General features: G+C 45.0%; 1 protein-coding gene across 6 annotated transcripts in view; it reads left to right on the top strand.

Annotated features, from left to right (window-relative positions):
- CHD1 (chromodomain helicase DNA binding protein 1) overlaps positions 1 to 17,024 on the top strand; it is a 621,819-nt gene that overhangs the window by 126,062 nt on the left and 478,733 nt on the right. For all 6 annotated transcript variants that reach the window (XM_033962744.1, XM_033963070.1, XM_033962661.1 and 3 more), the window contains 2 exons: positions 4,373 to 4,623; positions 10,220 to 10,445. In XM_033962744.1, the coding sequence (XP_033818635.1) occupies positions 4,373 to 4,623; positions 10,220 to 10,445 (477 nt within the window). The remainder of the gene's footprint in view (positions 1 to 4,372; positions 4,624 to 10,219; positions 10,446 to 17,024) is intronic.

Below are 17,024 nucleotides of genomic sequence, written 5' to 3' on the forward strand. Positions count from 1 at the left end.
AACCGTGCATAACCTTGTGCGTTATACGCGTGAGCACATTTTACAACTTTTTTTTTTCAACCCGATCGGCATCCCCCCTGCGAACCGGTATCCTCCCCCCCCCGGCTTGTGTCACCCCCCCTCCCCCGCGATCCTACATCCCCCCAGCACCAAACATCTCTTACCCGATTGGGCACCGGCACCAGCACCAATGCACAGGACGTGCCAGTGCCAGTGCCTGAAGATCCTCCCTCGTTGGTTTGGGCTGGGCTGGGCGGTGCGGTACAGGAGAGATCCTCCTTCTTCCTGCGCCGGGCTGGACTAGGCTTTAAGCATTTGCGCATGCTCAAAGCCTTCTGGTCTCGCTCTCTATCTCGGAGATAGGATGCCGGTTCGCAGGGGGGATGCCAGATCGGATTGAAAAAAAAAGTTGTAAAACGCGGGTAAGCGAGCGGGGGGGGGGGGGGGGGAGGATGCCGGTTCGGAGTAGGCGGGAGGAGGTTTTAGCATGCAAGGTATATGCGTGTGCACGCTATATTAAATTTTTTTAACATAAATTTGTTTCCCGCGCACTATACCCGTGTGCGCGTTTTACACGGGTGCGCGTTATCTACGTGAAAATACAGTACTCATCTGGGATGTTGACATACTTCCTACATATAAGATGCTTTAAAGTGGCGACACCAGGAAATATTTCTTCACCGAGAGGGTGTTTGATCCTTGGAACGAGCTCCCGGAGCAGGTGATTGACGCAAACAGCGTGCAAGAATTTAAGAGCAAATGGGATGCCCATGTGGGATCCCTTAGAGCAGGGGTGTCCAATGTCGGTCCTCGAGGGCCGCAATCCAGTCGGGTTTTCAGGATTTCCCCAATGAATATGCATGAGATCTATTAGCATACAATGAAAGCAGTGCATGCAAATAGACCTCATGTATATTCATTGGGGAAATCCTGAAAATCCGACTGGACTGCGACCCTCGAGGACCGACATTGGACACCCCTGCCTTAGAGGGTTAAGCCAAGGGAACCTGTCACCAGGAGTGGGATCCCTAGGATAGTAGACTGGGGGTGGGTCGGTAGAGTGAGCAGACCTGATGGGCTATGGCCCTTATCTGCTGTCATCTTCTATGTTTCTATGACCTACAAAAAATAAAATAACAAATGTAAACCAAACCTGTAAGATAAAAAGTTTCAAAACACTCGGAGGTGCTGGAGGTTATCTCATGTTCTTTTCCTACCTCTTACAATGAGTACTCCACACTGGTGTCCTTTTACCCACTGTTGCCCGGAAGTGATGTCATGCTTGTTAATGAAGAAACGCCCAACATTTAACCTCACGGTTAAACCTGTGAGGCGCCGCTGTTTGCCATTTAAAAATCCAGGGCTGTTCTTTCTTCCACAGCCAGGTTTTGATGTCCCCTCTGGGGTATGGCAGGAGCCTCCAGTACAATGAATTTCAAATCATAGTCTGAATGACCAGCATCACACCAATGTTGGGCGAGTGGAACTGTGAATTCTTCTCGCTGTATCTTACTCAGATGTTCCATGATTCTTACTTTGATAGCTCGTTTGGTGTGACCTATGTACAAAAGATTGCATGGACACTTAATAAAGGTATACAACTCCTGTGGAATAACATGTGGTATGTTGAAAAAGATGATATGACATATGCAAACGAGGGTGAACCACAACATCAGTTACAATGGTGTGATCACACACAATGCAGTATCTACACCTGTCATGTCCCCGAGGGGTTATTGTCTACAGTACTGCCACTTGACTGGTAATAGGATTTACTTAGTATTTCCAGTAAATTTTTTGAGCGGGAAAAAACAAATCTAGGAGCTTTCTAAAAAACCTCATGATGGTGTAAAATATGCCAGTTCTGTTTTATAATACGTTTGATCTTAAATGCATGACAAGAATAGGGTAAACACACACTGGGTTAGAGTCCACATTCCTAGAAGAGGGCTGTAACAATCTCCCTATGCGCATACAGTGCCCTTTTGTATGCTTTCTTAATGACCTCACCTGGGGTATCCCTTTTCTTCAAATCTCACACACATTTCTGCTGGTTGTATTTTGAAATCGGTGCTAGAAGAACATAATCTTTTTAGATGTAAAAATTGCCCTTTATTTTTATTCATGGGCTTCACTAAATGAGTTCAGACATCTGTGAGGATTGGTATCCTGCTGTCCATGGCGAAAACCTGCCACAGGTAAGTAGCTTAGTTTTACCCTCATAAAGAACTTTAATTATTGTCCTCATAATATCTTTCCCACTAAGGAAGGCTCAACCCCCAATATTACTCATTTTGAAGATGAAATAAAGGAAATCATTAGGAAGTGGAAAAGACAAAAAGGCAGTCCTAAAAAAAAAAAAAAATCACTGAGGATAGATTTTAAAATACAGTGGAACCTCAGTTTGCGAGTAACGTGGTTTATGAGTGTTTTGTAAGACGAGCAAAACACTCCCGCTAACCTTAACTCGCAAAACGAGCATGTCCCGATAAATGAGCACTCCCCCCCCCCCGGAGAACCGGCATTGCACCCCCCCGTGCTGGAAGCGGCATCCGCCCACCCAAACAAGCTCCTTACCCCATCTGCTGCGTGCCATGCCAGTAAAGAAAAGATCCCGCCTCTTTCCTGGGCTGGGCCTTGAGCATCTGTGCATGCTCAAGGCCTTCTGGCTCTTGTTCTGCGCAGATGCTCAAGGCCCAGCCCAGGCAAGAGGCAGGATCTTTCCTTCACTGGCACGGCATGCAGCAGATGGGGTAAGGAGCTTGTTTGGGAGGGCGGGCGGATGCTGCTTCCAGCACGGGGGTGCAATGCGGTTCTTGGTTGGGGGGGGCGTTCATGGGCGGGGGTTGCGATGCTGGTTTGAGTGTGGGGGGGGGAGAGGAAGTGGAATGTATCAAGCGAGTTTCCCTTCCTATGGGGAAACTCTCTTTGATATACGAGCAATTTGGTTTACGAGCATGCTTCTGGGACGAATTATGCTCGTAAACCAAGGTTCCACTGTATTCTGCCATCTGAAGCCAGCACCGAACTTTTTGATGCAAACCATATTTGAGCGGGTGCAGGGAGAGAAGAATTTAAAGCTGTTAGGTGCTCTCACATGTTGAATTTGAAAATGAAGGTAGTGGCTTGGTAGGTGAGAGATGGTTTTGCATACTGAGAGTGATTTAATTTGCTGAAAAGTACTACTACTAAATCATTTTTATAGCTCTACTAGACATAAGCAGCGCTGTACACATTATATGCAAATTATTGAATGACACGGTGGCTGTTACTTGCGGCTAGCCGTGGGTAGCTCGCCAAAATGGTGGGGGGAAAGTGCTCACTGGGGACAAGGCCATCCACCGCCCTGTGGAGCGGTGAATGGCCTTGTTATCACAGTTAAGGGAGGGAATGCGCGGGGTCACCTCTCTCCTTCCTATTTACAGGCAAATCTATCTTCCTCGCGAAGATAAGGGGGAAGAAGGGAGATTCTTGGGCCACGCGAGGGATGCTGAAGGGCGATGAGGTGGCGAGAGGGAAGGGTGGTGGAGAGAAGACGCTGAAGGGAAATGGGGAAGACAGATTGGGGAGAAGATGCTGAAAGGAAATGGGAATTGGGGAAGACAGATTGGGCATAAGATGCTGAAGGGAAATGGGGAACAGAGAGTTTGAAGAGGACAGAAATGACAGACTATGGGGGTAGCAGAGGGACGAAGATGGATGACAGACCAATTGGGGGGGGGTGTGAAGGGAGAGGCACAGTAACAGAGTAAATGGAAGATGCAGAGAGAAGATAGACAATGGCTGGAAGGAATTGAATGAGAAGATGAGGTAAGCAGAAACCAGACAACAAAGCTAGAAAAAAAATTTCTGTTTATTTATTTCCTTTTTTTTTAGGATACAGTAGTATATTAGTTGTTGATAAAAATTAATAAACAAAGCCCTGTCAGCTGAACATCTTTCTCTAGTTCAGCAGCCTGATTTATAAGGAAGGAATAAGCTAAATATTGCTGTACTGAGACGTGTATGGATGCTGCGGGGATAGTAGTCGCTGGGGCAGGGACAGTGATCACGGGGGCGGGGATGGGTCGGGATGATGACAGGGACGGTAGTCGCAGGGACTGGGACAAATTTTTCCTCCGTGTCATTCTCTAATGCAAATACTTTCTTTGTCCCTAGTGGACTAACAATCTGTTTTTGTACCTGGGACAGTGGAGTTTTAGGTGACTTGCCCAGGGTCACAAGGAGATGTAGTGGGAATTGAACCCAGTTCCCTTGGATCAAAGTCCACTGCACTAACCATTAGGCTACTACTCAACTCCTTCAAAAATGTAGTACCCACTTCTTTTCATGTCATAGTTGTTTCACTATTGGGTTTTTTTGTGTTTTTTAGAGCTAAAACAAAAACTGGGAAAAAGTTTGCAGGACAGAAAAAGAGGCAAGTAGATTCATCAGATGATGATTATGATAAAAGAGGATCTCGTCGCCAGGCAACTGTAAACATTAGCTATAAGGAAGATGAAGAAATGAAGACAGACTCGGATGAAGTTCTAGAAATTCATGGGGAAGATGTTCCTCAACCCGAGGAAGATGAATTTGAGACGATCGAACGAGTCATGGATTCACGGTTTGGACGGAAAGGAGGTATCTCTTCTTTCTTTATTAAATTTTTCAAAATACAAAATGGGATATACAAATGTTAGCATAATAAACAAATACAGCAATCTATACTTATTCCCCCCTTTTTCATCTCCTCCCTCCCCCGAATGGTGCAATATAAAGCAAATACACAGAAAGGAGCACCGGAAAGAGCTTTACAGTTTACCCCTTATGGCCAGATCGTCAATTCTCATAGACACACCATATTCTGTGATAAGGAAACAAAGTCTGTCTGGTTGCAATGACACATTAACTGTATATAGTCCAACCTGTGGAGGAGATACTGTTGCTTGGGTAAGTTGGATGAACGCCAGCACCATGCAAGTGCTAGACGTGCAACAGTGAACATGTAGACAGCTTAATGATGTTCCTGCACAGAATAGCTGCATTAAAAAGACAACATTATGTCAACCTGGGGCAGTGTTTCCAGTTATACTGACTAAAAGTTGACCCACCATATTTCAATAATCCTTTACATAGGGACAAGTCCACCAGATATTCCAAAAATCTCCCTGTTGACCACAAGACCTTCAACCTTATCCAGAAGAATTAGCATAAATTTGATTCAGCCATCACTGACGTAGAAAACAACCTTTTTCAAGGCCACTTACATGAATATGAAGGATAGATGATGCTCGAATGCACTTTTTTGTCCATCGAAATACATTACTCAATTTATGCAGAAAAATAATTAACATGGCAAAACTCAGAAGTTTAGTGATCTATAACCTGTCGCTAAAATCGTCTGTAGTACCTGAAGATTGGAGGGTGGCCAATGTTATGCCCATTTTTATAAAGGACTCCAGGGATGATCCGGGAATTACAGACCGGTAAGCCTCACTTCGGTGCAGGGCAAAATGGTACAAACGATTACAAAAAAATAAAATTGTGGAACACGTAGACAAACATGATTTAATGAGACGGAGTCAGCATGGATTAGGCCGAGGGAGATCATGCCTCACAAATTTGCTTGACTTCTTTGAAGGTGTGAATAAACATGCAGATAAAGGTGAGCCGGTTGATATAGTGTATCTAGATTTTTCAGGAAACCTTTTGATAAAGTTCCTCATGAGAGGCTCCTCAGAAAATTAAAGTGTCATGGGATAGGTGGCAAAGTTCAGTTATGGATTAGGAATTGGTTATCGGATAGAAAAAAGAGGGTAGAGTTAAATGGTAATTTTTCTCAATGGACCAGAGTAAACAGTGGAGTGCCGCAGGGGTCTTTACTGGAACCGGTGCTGCTTAACTTATTTATAAATGATCTGGAAATTGGAATGACGAGTGAGGTGATTAAATTTGCAGATGACACTAAACTGTTCAAAGTTGTTAAAACGCATGTGGATTGTGAAAAATTGCAGGCGGACCTTAGGAAATTGGAAGACTGGGCGTCCAAATGGCAGATGAAATTTAATGTGGACAAATGCAAAGTGATGCACATTGGGAAGAATAACCTGAATCACATAGACATAGACATAGAACATGACGGCAGAAAAGGTCCACGGCCCATCTAGTCTGCCCACACTAATGGCCCACACCCTAACTACCTCCATGAAGAGATCCCACATGCCAATCCCATCTTTTCTTAAAATCTGGCACGCTGCTGGCCTCAATTACCTGTTGTGGAAGATTATTCCAGCGATCAACCACCTTTTCGGTGAAGAAATATTTTCTGGTGTCGCCATGAAATTTCCCACCCCTGATTTTCAACGGATGCCCTCTTATTGCCATAGGTCCTTTAAGGAAAAAGAGATACTCTTCCACCTTGACACGGCCTGTGACATATTTGAACATCTCGATCATGTCTCCCCTCTCTCTGCGTTCCTCGAGTGAGTACAGCTGTAACTTACCCAGTCGTTCCTCATACGGGAGATCCTTTAGACGTGAGACCGTCCTGGTGGCCATTCGCTGAACCGACTCAACTCTCCGCACAGGGCCGGCACAGGGTTGCTGTGGCCACTGCTTATGTGCTATTCAAGTCCTGATCCCACTACTGTTATTGTCTCCAGTGCCTTGGTCAGGGCTTCTACCACAGCCTGTGATGGAAAATTAAAAAAAATAACACATGGTTGGACAAATAATGCGGCCTCCAGAATTGTACACAGTATTCCAGATGGGGTCTCACCATGGATCTGTACAACGGCATTATGACCTCGGGCTTACGGCTGACGAAACTTCTACGGATACAGCCCATGATTTGTCTAGCCCTGGATGAAGCTTTCTCCACTTGATTGGCAGTCTTCATGTCTTCGCTAATGATCACCCCCAAGTCACGTTCTGCTACAGTCCTTGCTAGGATCTCACCATTTAGGGTATAAGTCCTGCATGGACTTTTGCCGCCAAGGTGCATGACCTTGCATTTTTTGGCATTGAAACTTAGTTGCCAAGTCTTTGACCAATGCTCCAGCAGGAGTAGGTCCTGCGTCATACTGTCGGGCATTGAGCTTTTGTCGGGAACTATGCTTTCATCTGTTGTGCGGTTGCCTACTATGTTGCATAGTTTTGCATCATCGGCGAATAATGTAATTTTACCTCGAAGCTCCTCAGCCAAGTCTCTTACGAAAATGTTAAATAGGATTGGGCCCAAGACCGAGCCCTGCGGCACTCCGCTGATCACCTCCGTCGTATCGGAGAGGGTACCGTTTACCACTGCCCTCTGAAGTCTACCTCTAAGCCAGTCTCTAACCCATGCGATTAATGTTTCACCCAGTCCCATCGAACCCATCTTGCTCAATAACCTGCGGTGTGGGACGCTATCAAACGCTTTGCTGAAGTCCAAGTACACGACGTCCAGGGAATTCCCTATATCCAGCTTTCTTGTTACCCAGTCAAAGAAGCTGATCAGATTTGACTGGCAGGACCTTCCCTTCGTAAAACCATGTTGATGGGGATCTTGTAGATTCTCGTTCAGGATCATATCCAATTGGCGTTTGATTAGTGTTTCCATAAGTTTACTCACTATCGATGTGAGACTCACCGGTCTATAGTTCTCAGCCTCCGTCCTGCATCCCTTTTTGTGGAGTGGAAGAAGGATTTATCGCCCTTCGTGATGTTCTTCGCAAGGTTCTCCTCCATTCGGAGTTTGGCCTCCCTGACTGCCCTTTTGACCGCTTTTGACTTTGCCAGATAGTCTTCCTTGGATTCTCGCTTCCCTGATTGTTTGTAGAGGATGAACGCTCTTTTCTTCTTTTTTATGAGGTCTGAGATCTCCGTAGAGAACCACTGTGGTCTATTATTTCTTCGCCGTTTACTTACTGATTTGACGTAGCGGTTGGTTGCTTCATGTAAGGTTGATTTCAGAGTTGACCACATTACCTCTACATTATCTGTTTCGGCATGGACAAAATCTCCCAAGCTTTCGAAGTTTGTGCCCTTAAAGTTGAGGACCTTGGTTGATGTGCTTGACTTAGTGAAACCTTTCCTGAGGTTGAACCATATCATGTTGTGGTCACTGGAGGCCAACGTATTGCCTACCGAGACTTCTGTGACACTTTCTCCATTGGTGAGTATTAGGTCTAGTATCACCCGATCCCTGGGAGTCCGTGAACCAAGTCTCGGATATCGCCACCACATCTAGGTCGGCGTTCCTCATTTCCGTCTCTAATTCCAGAATCTTATTGCCCAAACTGTGGGCATTAACGTACATAGCCCTCCATACCTTATGTTTGTCTCTGTGTAGATATTCCTGCTTGAGCTAATTGGACTCCTATAATACTGTTTGCAATGTGTGTGACTCTAACTCGGAAATGCAGTGTGTATTTACCCCGGACTCAGAAATGGATTGGCAACTTACCTCGCCAAGTTGGTTACTTGTGCCAGCACGTTAGTGGGTACCCTCCCCCAACTTACCTAGTTTAAAGCCCTTCGAAGTAGGTGGGCTAGTTGGTGTCCAAAGACGTTCTTTCCCCTTCTGGTCAGGTGAAGTCCGTCAGGTCCCTGTAGTCCTTGCAGCGCCTCTCCATGGTTCAGGAATCTGATGTTCATCTCCCTGCACCATCCGTGCAGCCAGTCGTTTGTCCTCTGGATACGATCCTCCCTGGCTCTCCCCTTGCTTCTCACTGGGAGGATCAAGGAGAAGACCACCTGCGCTTCCATCCTCCTCAACTTCTCACCCAGGGCTCCAAAGTCTACAGATATATTCTCCGTGGTGTTCCTGGCAGTGTTGTTCATTCCAACGTGGATGAGAAGCATGGGGAAGTGGTCATGTGGCTTGATAAGTCTTTCTAGGCAGGCGGTTACATCTCGGATCCTGGCTCCTGGCAGACAGCAAACGTCTCTTGATTGCATATCTGGTCTGCAAATTGGTCCCTCGGTGCCCCTCACAGTTACCAAATGCTAGGGTCCACCTTGGGGATTAGCGCCCAGAAAAGGATCTGGGTGTCATCGTAGACATTATGATGAAATCTTCTGCGCAATGTGTGGCGGTGGCCAAAAAGCAAATAGGATGCTAGGAATTATTAAAAAAGGTATGGTTAACAAGACTAAGAATGTTATAATGCCCCTGTATCACTCCATGGTGCGACCTCATCTGGAGTATTGCGTTCAATTCTGGTCTCCTTATCTCAAGAAAGATATAGTGGTGTTAGAAAAGGTTCAAAGAAGAGCGTCCAAGATGGTAAAAGGAATGGAACGCCTCTCGTATGAGGAAAGACTAAAACGGTTAGGTCTCTTCAGCTTGGAAAAGAGACGGCTGAGAGGAGATATGATTGAAGTCTACAAAATCCTGAGTGGAGTAGAACGGGTACAGGTGGATTGATTTTTCACTCCGTCAAAAATTACAAATACTAGGGGGCACTCAATGAAGTTACAGGAAAATACTTTTAAAACCAATAGGAGGAAATTTTTTTTCACTCAGAATAGTTAAGCTCTGGAACGCATTGCCAGAGGATGTGGTAAGAGTGGATAGCGTAGCTGGTTTTAAGAAAAGTTTGGACAAGTTCTTGGAGGAAAAGTCCATAGTCTGTTATTGATAAACACAGGGCAAGCAGTGGCTTTCCCTTTGTATTGGTAGCATGGAATATTGCTACACCTTTGGTTTTGGCTAGGTACTAGTGACATGGATTGGCCACTGTGAGAACAGGCTACTGGGCTTGATGGACCATTGGTCTGACCCAGTAAGGCTATTCTTATATTCTTAAAGCTGAGCTAAAATAAAAAGTGATTTTAATAGCCAAATGTATCCATTATAATGTGGTACACAGACAAATCTATTGGGTCAATTAAGAAATTGAAAGGTCAGATAGTTGAAAGAATGCAACATTCACAAGTGGTTCTAGACTTTTAAACGCCACTGTATTTTGTTGGTTTGAAGCTTTTAAAAGTTTAATAGCCACCTTCAAATCTCTAGTTTATTGATGGTTAAATGATGTAAAAGACCCAAGAAATTTAGATTATAGTATAAAGATTTTACCTTTGTGCTTTGCAGTTGTTGAATCTTATTATTTTAGTACAGTGTTTTGTTAAATGACCTCACCTTTTTTCAGCAGGATATAAACTCTGGACTTACTTTACTGTTACTACTACTTTCTTAATTTAAATGTGAGCATATTTGACTATCATTAAAGACTACATTTTAATTTTTCAGCTGTTGGTGCAACAACCACTATCTATGCAGTTGAGGCAGATGGTGATCCTAATGGAGGATATGACAGATCAGATGAGCCAGGGGAAACTCAGTATCTGATTAAATGGAAAAACTGGTCTAGTATTCATAACACTTGGGAAACTGAAGAGACATTAAAGCAACAGAATGTTAAAGGAATGAAAAAAATGGAAAACTTCAAGAAAAAAGATCAAGAAACAAAGCGATGGTAATTATATAAAGAGTATTAATGAGTTGAATGGATAAGTAACCAATAGTGTTTTTAAACGCTGAAGTAGAATGTTATAAACAAATTATTTTTACATCCTTCTTAGACTTATTTGATACGATAATAATATATAAACATGAGATGTAAATAAACTGTCACTATTAGAAAACTGGCAGACTCATCAACCAGTTTTATTGAAACATGAAGGCAGGTACACCATATGGCCTATTCAGTCTGTCTATTTGTTATGTACTATCCCTTCCTTGATAGTAACAATAGAAAAGCAGTATCCCAACCCCTTTCCTTTCTCTCCATTAGAGACTTGCCCCAAGTTTTCTCAGATTCAGACAGGTTTTACTCTCCATCAGCTCCACTAGGCCATCCATGAATTTGCCACCCTTTCTGTGAAGAAGTAGTGTTCTTGCCAAAGTAGGCTGTTTGCATTTCTTAAATATTATATGATATTTTTACAGAAATTTGCAATTTGTCCTGTGTGATCTGAACAACATGGATTCACTAGAGGCAGGTTTTGTCAGACAAATCTGATCAATTTCTTTGACTAGATGACCAGTGAATCGGATAAGGGGGAGTGTGCTAGATATAGTTTATTTAGATTTTAGCAAAGCCTTTGACATTGTTCCACACAGACATCTAATAAATAAACTGAGTGTCCTTGGTATGGGCCCCAAAGTGACAGACTGGGTCAGGAACTGGTTGAGTGGAAGGCAAGAAGAGGCTAGTGGTCAATGAAGATTGCTCTGAGAAAAGGGATGCTACTGCTGGTGAGTCTCAAGGTTCGGTTCTTGGGCTTGTTCTTTTTAAAATTTTTGTAAGTAGTATTGCTGTAGGGCTGTCTGGTAAGATTTGCCTCTTTGTGGATGATACCAAAATCTGCAATGATGATGTGGATAATATGAGGAAGGACCTAGTGAAGCTTGAGGAATGATCTGAAACTTGGCAGCTAAGATTTAATGCTAAGAAATGCAGGATCATGCATTTGAGCTGTAAAAGCCCAAGGGAATGGTACAGTTTAGGGCATTGTATTGCAGACTGTGCTGTGAGACGCTGGCGAGGAGGAGAGGTGCCAGCTGACTGCTTACAAGAGGATGTGCCTCTTGTGGCAAGAAACATGTCCTGTAGGCAGTATGCTGGTGCCTTTCCTACTCTCTGCACCTCTCCTCCAACACCCCTCCACCAGCAATAATAGGAGGCTCAAGGCCGCAGCTGGAGGGCATCTGCTTATTTGCAGACGTCAACATGATTATGTCACACATGTCGTCGGCATCCATCCGCAGCCACCCTTTTAGTGTGCCGTGGCTTCAGAAAGTTTGCTGCACACTGGTTTAGAGGTGGAAAAAATTTTATGCATGAAAGAGTGAACTTGGGTATGATAGTATATGATGATCTAAATGTGGCCAAACAGGTTGAAAAGTTGTCGGCGAAAGCTAGAAGGTTGCTAGGGTGTATAGGGAGAGGTCTGGCCAGTAGGAAAAAGGATATACTGATACCGGTGATACCTCATTTAGAATATTGTATATAATTCTGTAGACTATGCCTTCAAAAGATATAAACAGGATGGAGTCAGTGCTTTTCCTCATACCTGGACATCACTGAGATGCTAATGGACCATGAGGATGCCTTTGGATTAGCTCCATCTTATTTAATTGATATTTTCCTTATAGCACCTTACAAGAATAGTAGAAAGTGACAGGCTCTGTTCGTTTTTCCACCAGTTAAAGGATGCAAAAGTAAGAAATATCTTGACCATATGCTGGCCTATCAAGCTGCACATCATAACAAAGATTTTCGGCATTTAATATGTACATCTTATGAGCAATTTAGAAAACAACTGAAAGCTTTTCTTTTTTTCAGAACATAACTGAATAATTCAGAACATAACTGAAAATTTTCCTCTTGCTAAAACTTCTGATATAATATTTTTATTGTATCTTTTTAATAAAGTTTTGTAAACTGCATAGAAACTTTTGGTTATACGGTCTAGAAATTCAGTGTTATGTTATGTTATGACAAAGCTATATCCCATGGATGCCGAATTCCACCAGCTTTTTGTCCCACTTAAGATGTATTCCCTGGTGGTGCAAGTTACCAAGTGTACTTATGTTAGACAAGTTCCTGCAGGTAGGGCTAGTCTCAGTTACATAGAAACATAGAGTATGATGGCAGAAAAGGGCCGTCTTCCCAACACGTCTGCCCACTCAAAAGAACCCTCCCCTTAAAAGAACACTCCCCCTAAGCAATTCCCCGAAGTGAATTTTTTTTTTTTTAATTTTTTTTTAAACGCTTACTGCCATGGGCAGAATTAGCCTCAGATATTCAGTACTGGGCATTCATATCCGGGCATTGACCCTGAAGATCCAGGGTTAGTTGAGACTAGTAACCTCTGGAGCTTATGCAGATCCTAGTTAATATTCAGCTGGGACCCATGTTAGGTAGCTCCCCAGCTAAATATCAGCCAGAACTTGCATAACAGAAGTGGTGCCTTAGACCCTCTGACCCCCATCCCACTGCTCTGGTCCTGAACTCCAACAGTGAGATCCAGACTAGAGGTCTGCACAGGAACAGGGATCGCGGGAATCCCCCCTAACCCAGGGGACTCCCATGGGGACTCCCCTCTAGTCCACTGGATTCCCATGGGGACGCCCCCCCCTCTAGCCAACGGGACTCCCACGGGGATGGAAGGCTTTGGAAGCAGGGTTCGTCCAAGGGGCCGATCAAGCAGGGCGTCCGAGACCTGCTCCACCCCTCCCCCCAATCCTGTGGGGAGCACCTTATAAAAGCAGGCAATGGTGCGCGGCCGTTTGGCGCGCCGGCTAAGGCGTGTGCACCTTAGTGAGCGCCTTTGTGAAGCGACTGTTCAGAAGCGACCTCCATGGCCGGATAAAACATCCCAGATCGGACCTGGAACAAAGCTACTCTGGTACAGACCTCAGCAGCTCTCCTGTAGTGCAGTTTTTTGGAACCCGAAAACAAACCATTGCAGTTAAATGAGGGTTACGCCTTCAAGAGGTTCCTAGAACAGAGAGGGAGGGATCCTCCATCTTCCCTCCCACCCTGCTGAGGTACTTTGCTAAGGTTCTTCTGTTAAGATTTTTTGCTAAAGTTTGGTGTGCTCTGCATTTTACTTGCTTTATTGTTAGATGCATGTGTAATTGGTAGATGCATGTGTTAGACGCACATGTGATTGCTAAACACATGTATTAGTTGCCCTGGTAAGCATATATTAGACGCATATGTGATTGCATGTGTAACTGTTAGATGTATGTGTTAGATGCATATGTGATTGCTAAACGCATGTATTAGATGCCTAGGAAGCATGTACTAGACGCAGTAGCCGCATGTATTAGATGCATTCGGAGTACCTAAATGGGCCGCCGCGTGTGCGGATCGCCGGACTAGATGGACCTCGGTCTGATCCGGTGAGGGCGTTTCTTATGTTCTTATGTTCTTATGAATCCACATGTTTATCCCATCATTTCTTGAAGTCGAGCACGTTGCTGGCTTCAACTACCTGATGTGGAAGGCCATTCCAACGATCAACCACCCTTTCGGTGAAGAAGTATTTCATGATGTCACCATGAAATCTCCCACCCTTGAGTTTGAGCAGATGCCCTCTTGTTGCTGTGGGACCCATAAGAAAAAGGATATCTTCCTCCACCTCGGTACGGCCTGTAAGATATTTGAACGTCTCTATCATGTCTCCCCTCTCTCTGCATTCTTCGAGAGAATATAACTGCAGCCTGCTTAGATGTTCTTCATATGGGAGATCCTTGAGTCCTGGGTCCTTGAGTCCTTGACCAGAGGGCTGCCGTATGAGCGGACTGCTGGGCACGATGGACCACTGGGCTGACCCAGCAGCGACAATTCTTATGTTCTTACTTCTCTCCTCAGCAAAGGGGGGGAGTTGTGTTAAGGAACATGTAGGAGTGTAAACTGGATTGTGTCCATAGAAGACAATAGGAAGCTGCTGCATTTGGATTAAAGACAACAGCAGCATTGTCTTTGAAGTTACAGACGTCGGACCTCAGCAGGAGAGAATGACAGCTGCTCTCAGTTCCTGTTGGAGTGAATTTTGTGGCAGACATGCTGTATAATCTGTTCAGAGTCTTCAGCAAAGTCTCTGCATACACTATCTCCACCTGTAAAATTCTGTGGATTAGTCAGTGGGTGGGAGCTTTTACCTCTAAATCAACTCTGAGCAAATTGCCTTTCCTATGCACATAACTGTCAGTCTTGACCAGTAGGTAATTATCCTACCCAACCCGTGAGAATCTGTAGGAATCCAAATTTGCATCTCTCGGCTCCTCCCCCTTATGCTCTGGGCTGTACCTGAACTCCTCAGTCTAATTTCTTACAGTGAGGATGTAAGAGTCCTTCTGCTCGTGGTTTTTGTTTTTTTCTTTCTTTTTTTCCTCAATGAGGTTTTTTGTGCTATAGAGGTTCTTGGCACCCCAGAGATATCTCTTGCTGCAATAAGACACCAGACTTCAGGAGGAAATCTGTAGCCCATAGGCCCAAGTTTTGCTTGATTTCTGTGGGGCCTGCCAGCATTACCATCTAGGAAGCTCAGGAATTCCTCCTTGGGTGCTTGTTTGCCCCAGGTTTGTCCGCAGTGGGCTTGAGTGGCACATCCCAGGTTTTGTCTGTAGCGGATGAGTACAGTTGAGTGCTGCGTCACTTTTCCAGGATCGGGGCCAACTGTGCTTCTCCCCTCATGCTGCGTGCAGGCTTCAGTAAGGGTCCAGTCCCACAGAGAGGGGAATGGATTGCAGTCAGAAGGCCATTTTGTAACTCCCCAGGCTTGTGATTATAATCTGTAATTTTCTATCACTTTACATGGTATATGGTTCATTTTGAAGAAACAAGTTTTTCCACTATTTTCTGTAAAACAGCAGTTAGGGAGGCCAAATTCCGCATGGAGGAGTCTCTAGCGAAGAACATCCAGAAAGGAGATAAATCCTTCTTCAGGTATATCAGTGACAGAAATAAGAACTCAGGCGGGATAGTACGTCTTAGTAAACCAGATGGAGACTATGTAGAAGCAGACTCGGAAAAAGCCCAACTGTTAAATGAATACTTCTGCTCAGTCTTCACTTGCGAGGCGCCAGGACTCGGCCCTCAGCTACAGACAAGGGTTGACGCAGATGACCCGTTTAGTAATTTCGAGTTTACACCCAGTGGTGTCTACTGCGAGCTGTCAAAGCTTAAGGTTAACAAGGCAATGGGGCCTGACAACTTACACCCCAGGGTGCTCAGGGAATTGTGTAATGTCTTGGCGGAACCGCTATCCGCGCTCTTCAATCTCTCCCTTAGTACGGGTAATGTCCCGTTGGACTGGAAGACGGCTAACGTCATTCCACTCCACAAGAAAGGCTCCAAGATGGAGACAGCGAACTACAGACCGGTGAGTCTCATAACAATAGTGTGCAAACTAATGGAAACTCTAATCAAACGCCAATTGGATACGATCCTGAACGAGGAGAATCTACGGGATCCCCGTCAACATGGATTTACTAAGGGGAGATCCTGCCAATCCAACCTGATCAGTTTCTTTGACAGGGTGACGAGGAAGCTGGATGTTGGGGAGTCCCTGGACATCGTATACTTGGACTTCAGTAAAACATTTGATAGCGTACCACACCGCAGGTTGCTGAGCAAGATGAGTTCTATAAGATTGGGCGACACATTGACGAAATGGATTGGGAACTGGCTTGGAGGTAGGCTTCAGAGGATAGTGGTGAACGGCACCCCCTCCGAAATGACGGAGGTAATCAGTGGAGTGCCGCAGGGCTCGGTCCTGGGCCCGATCCTATTCAACATCTTTATAAGAGACTTGGCAGAAGGGCTGCAAGGTAAAATAATATTATTCGCCGATGACGCCAAACTAAGCAATGTAGTGGGCAAAAGCACAACAGACATAAATTCAATGTCCGACAACATGATGCACGACCTACTCCTACTGGAGCGCTGGTCTAGGTCCTGGCAACTCAGCTTCAATGCCAAAAAATGCAAAGTCATGCACCTGGGCAGCCATAATCCATGCAAGACTTACACCCTTAATGGCGAGATCCTAACAAGAACTGAAGCAGAACGAGACTTAGGGGTGATCGTCAGTGAGAACATGAAGACTGTCAATCAAGTGGAGCAAGCTTCATCCAAGGCAAGGCAAATCATAGGTTGCATACGCAGGAGTTTCGTCAGCCGTAAGCCTGAAGTCATTATGCCATTGTATAGATCCATGGTGAAGCCCCACCTGGAATACTGTGTACAATTCTGGAGGCCGCATTACCGTAAGGATGTGCTGAGACTGGAGTCGGTCCAGAGAATGGCCACCCGGATGGTCTCGGGACTCAAGGATCTCCCGTACGAGGAACGGCTGGATAAGTTGCAGCTATACTCACTCGAGGAATGCAGAGAGAGGGGTGACATGATCGAGACATTCAAGTATCTCACGGGCTGCATCGAGGTGGAAGAAGATATCTTCTTTTTCAAGGGTCCCGCGGCAACAAGGGGGCATCTGTGGAAAATCAGGGGCGGGAAACTGCACGGGGACACCAGGAA

This window comes from Geotrypetes seraphini, chromosome 1 (assembly GCF_902459505.1).
Source record: "Geotrypetes seraphini chromosome 1, aGeoSer1.1, whole genome shotgun sequence".
NCBI lineage: Eukaryota > Metazoa > Chordata > Amphibia > Gymnophiona > Dermophiidae > Geotrypetes > Geotrypetes seraphini.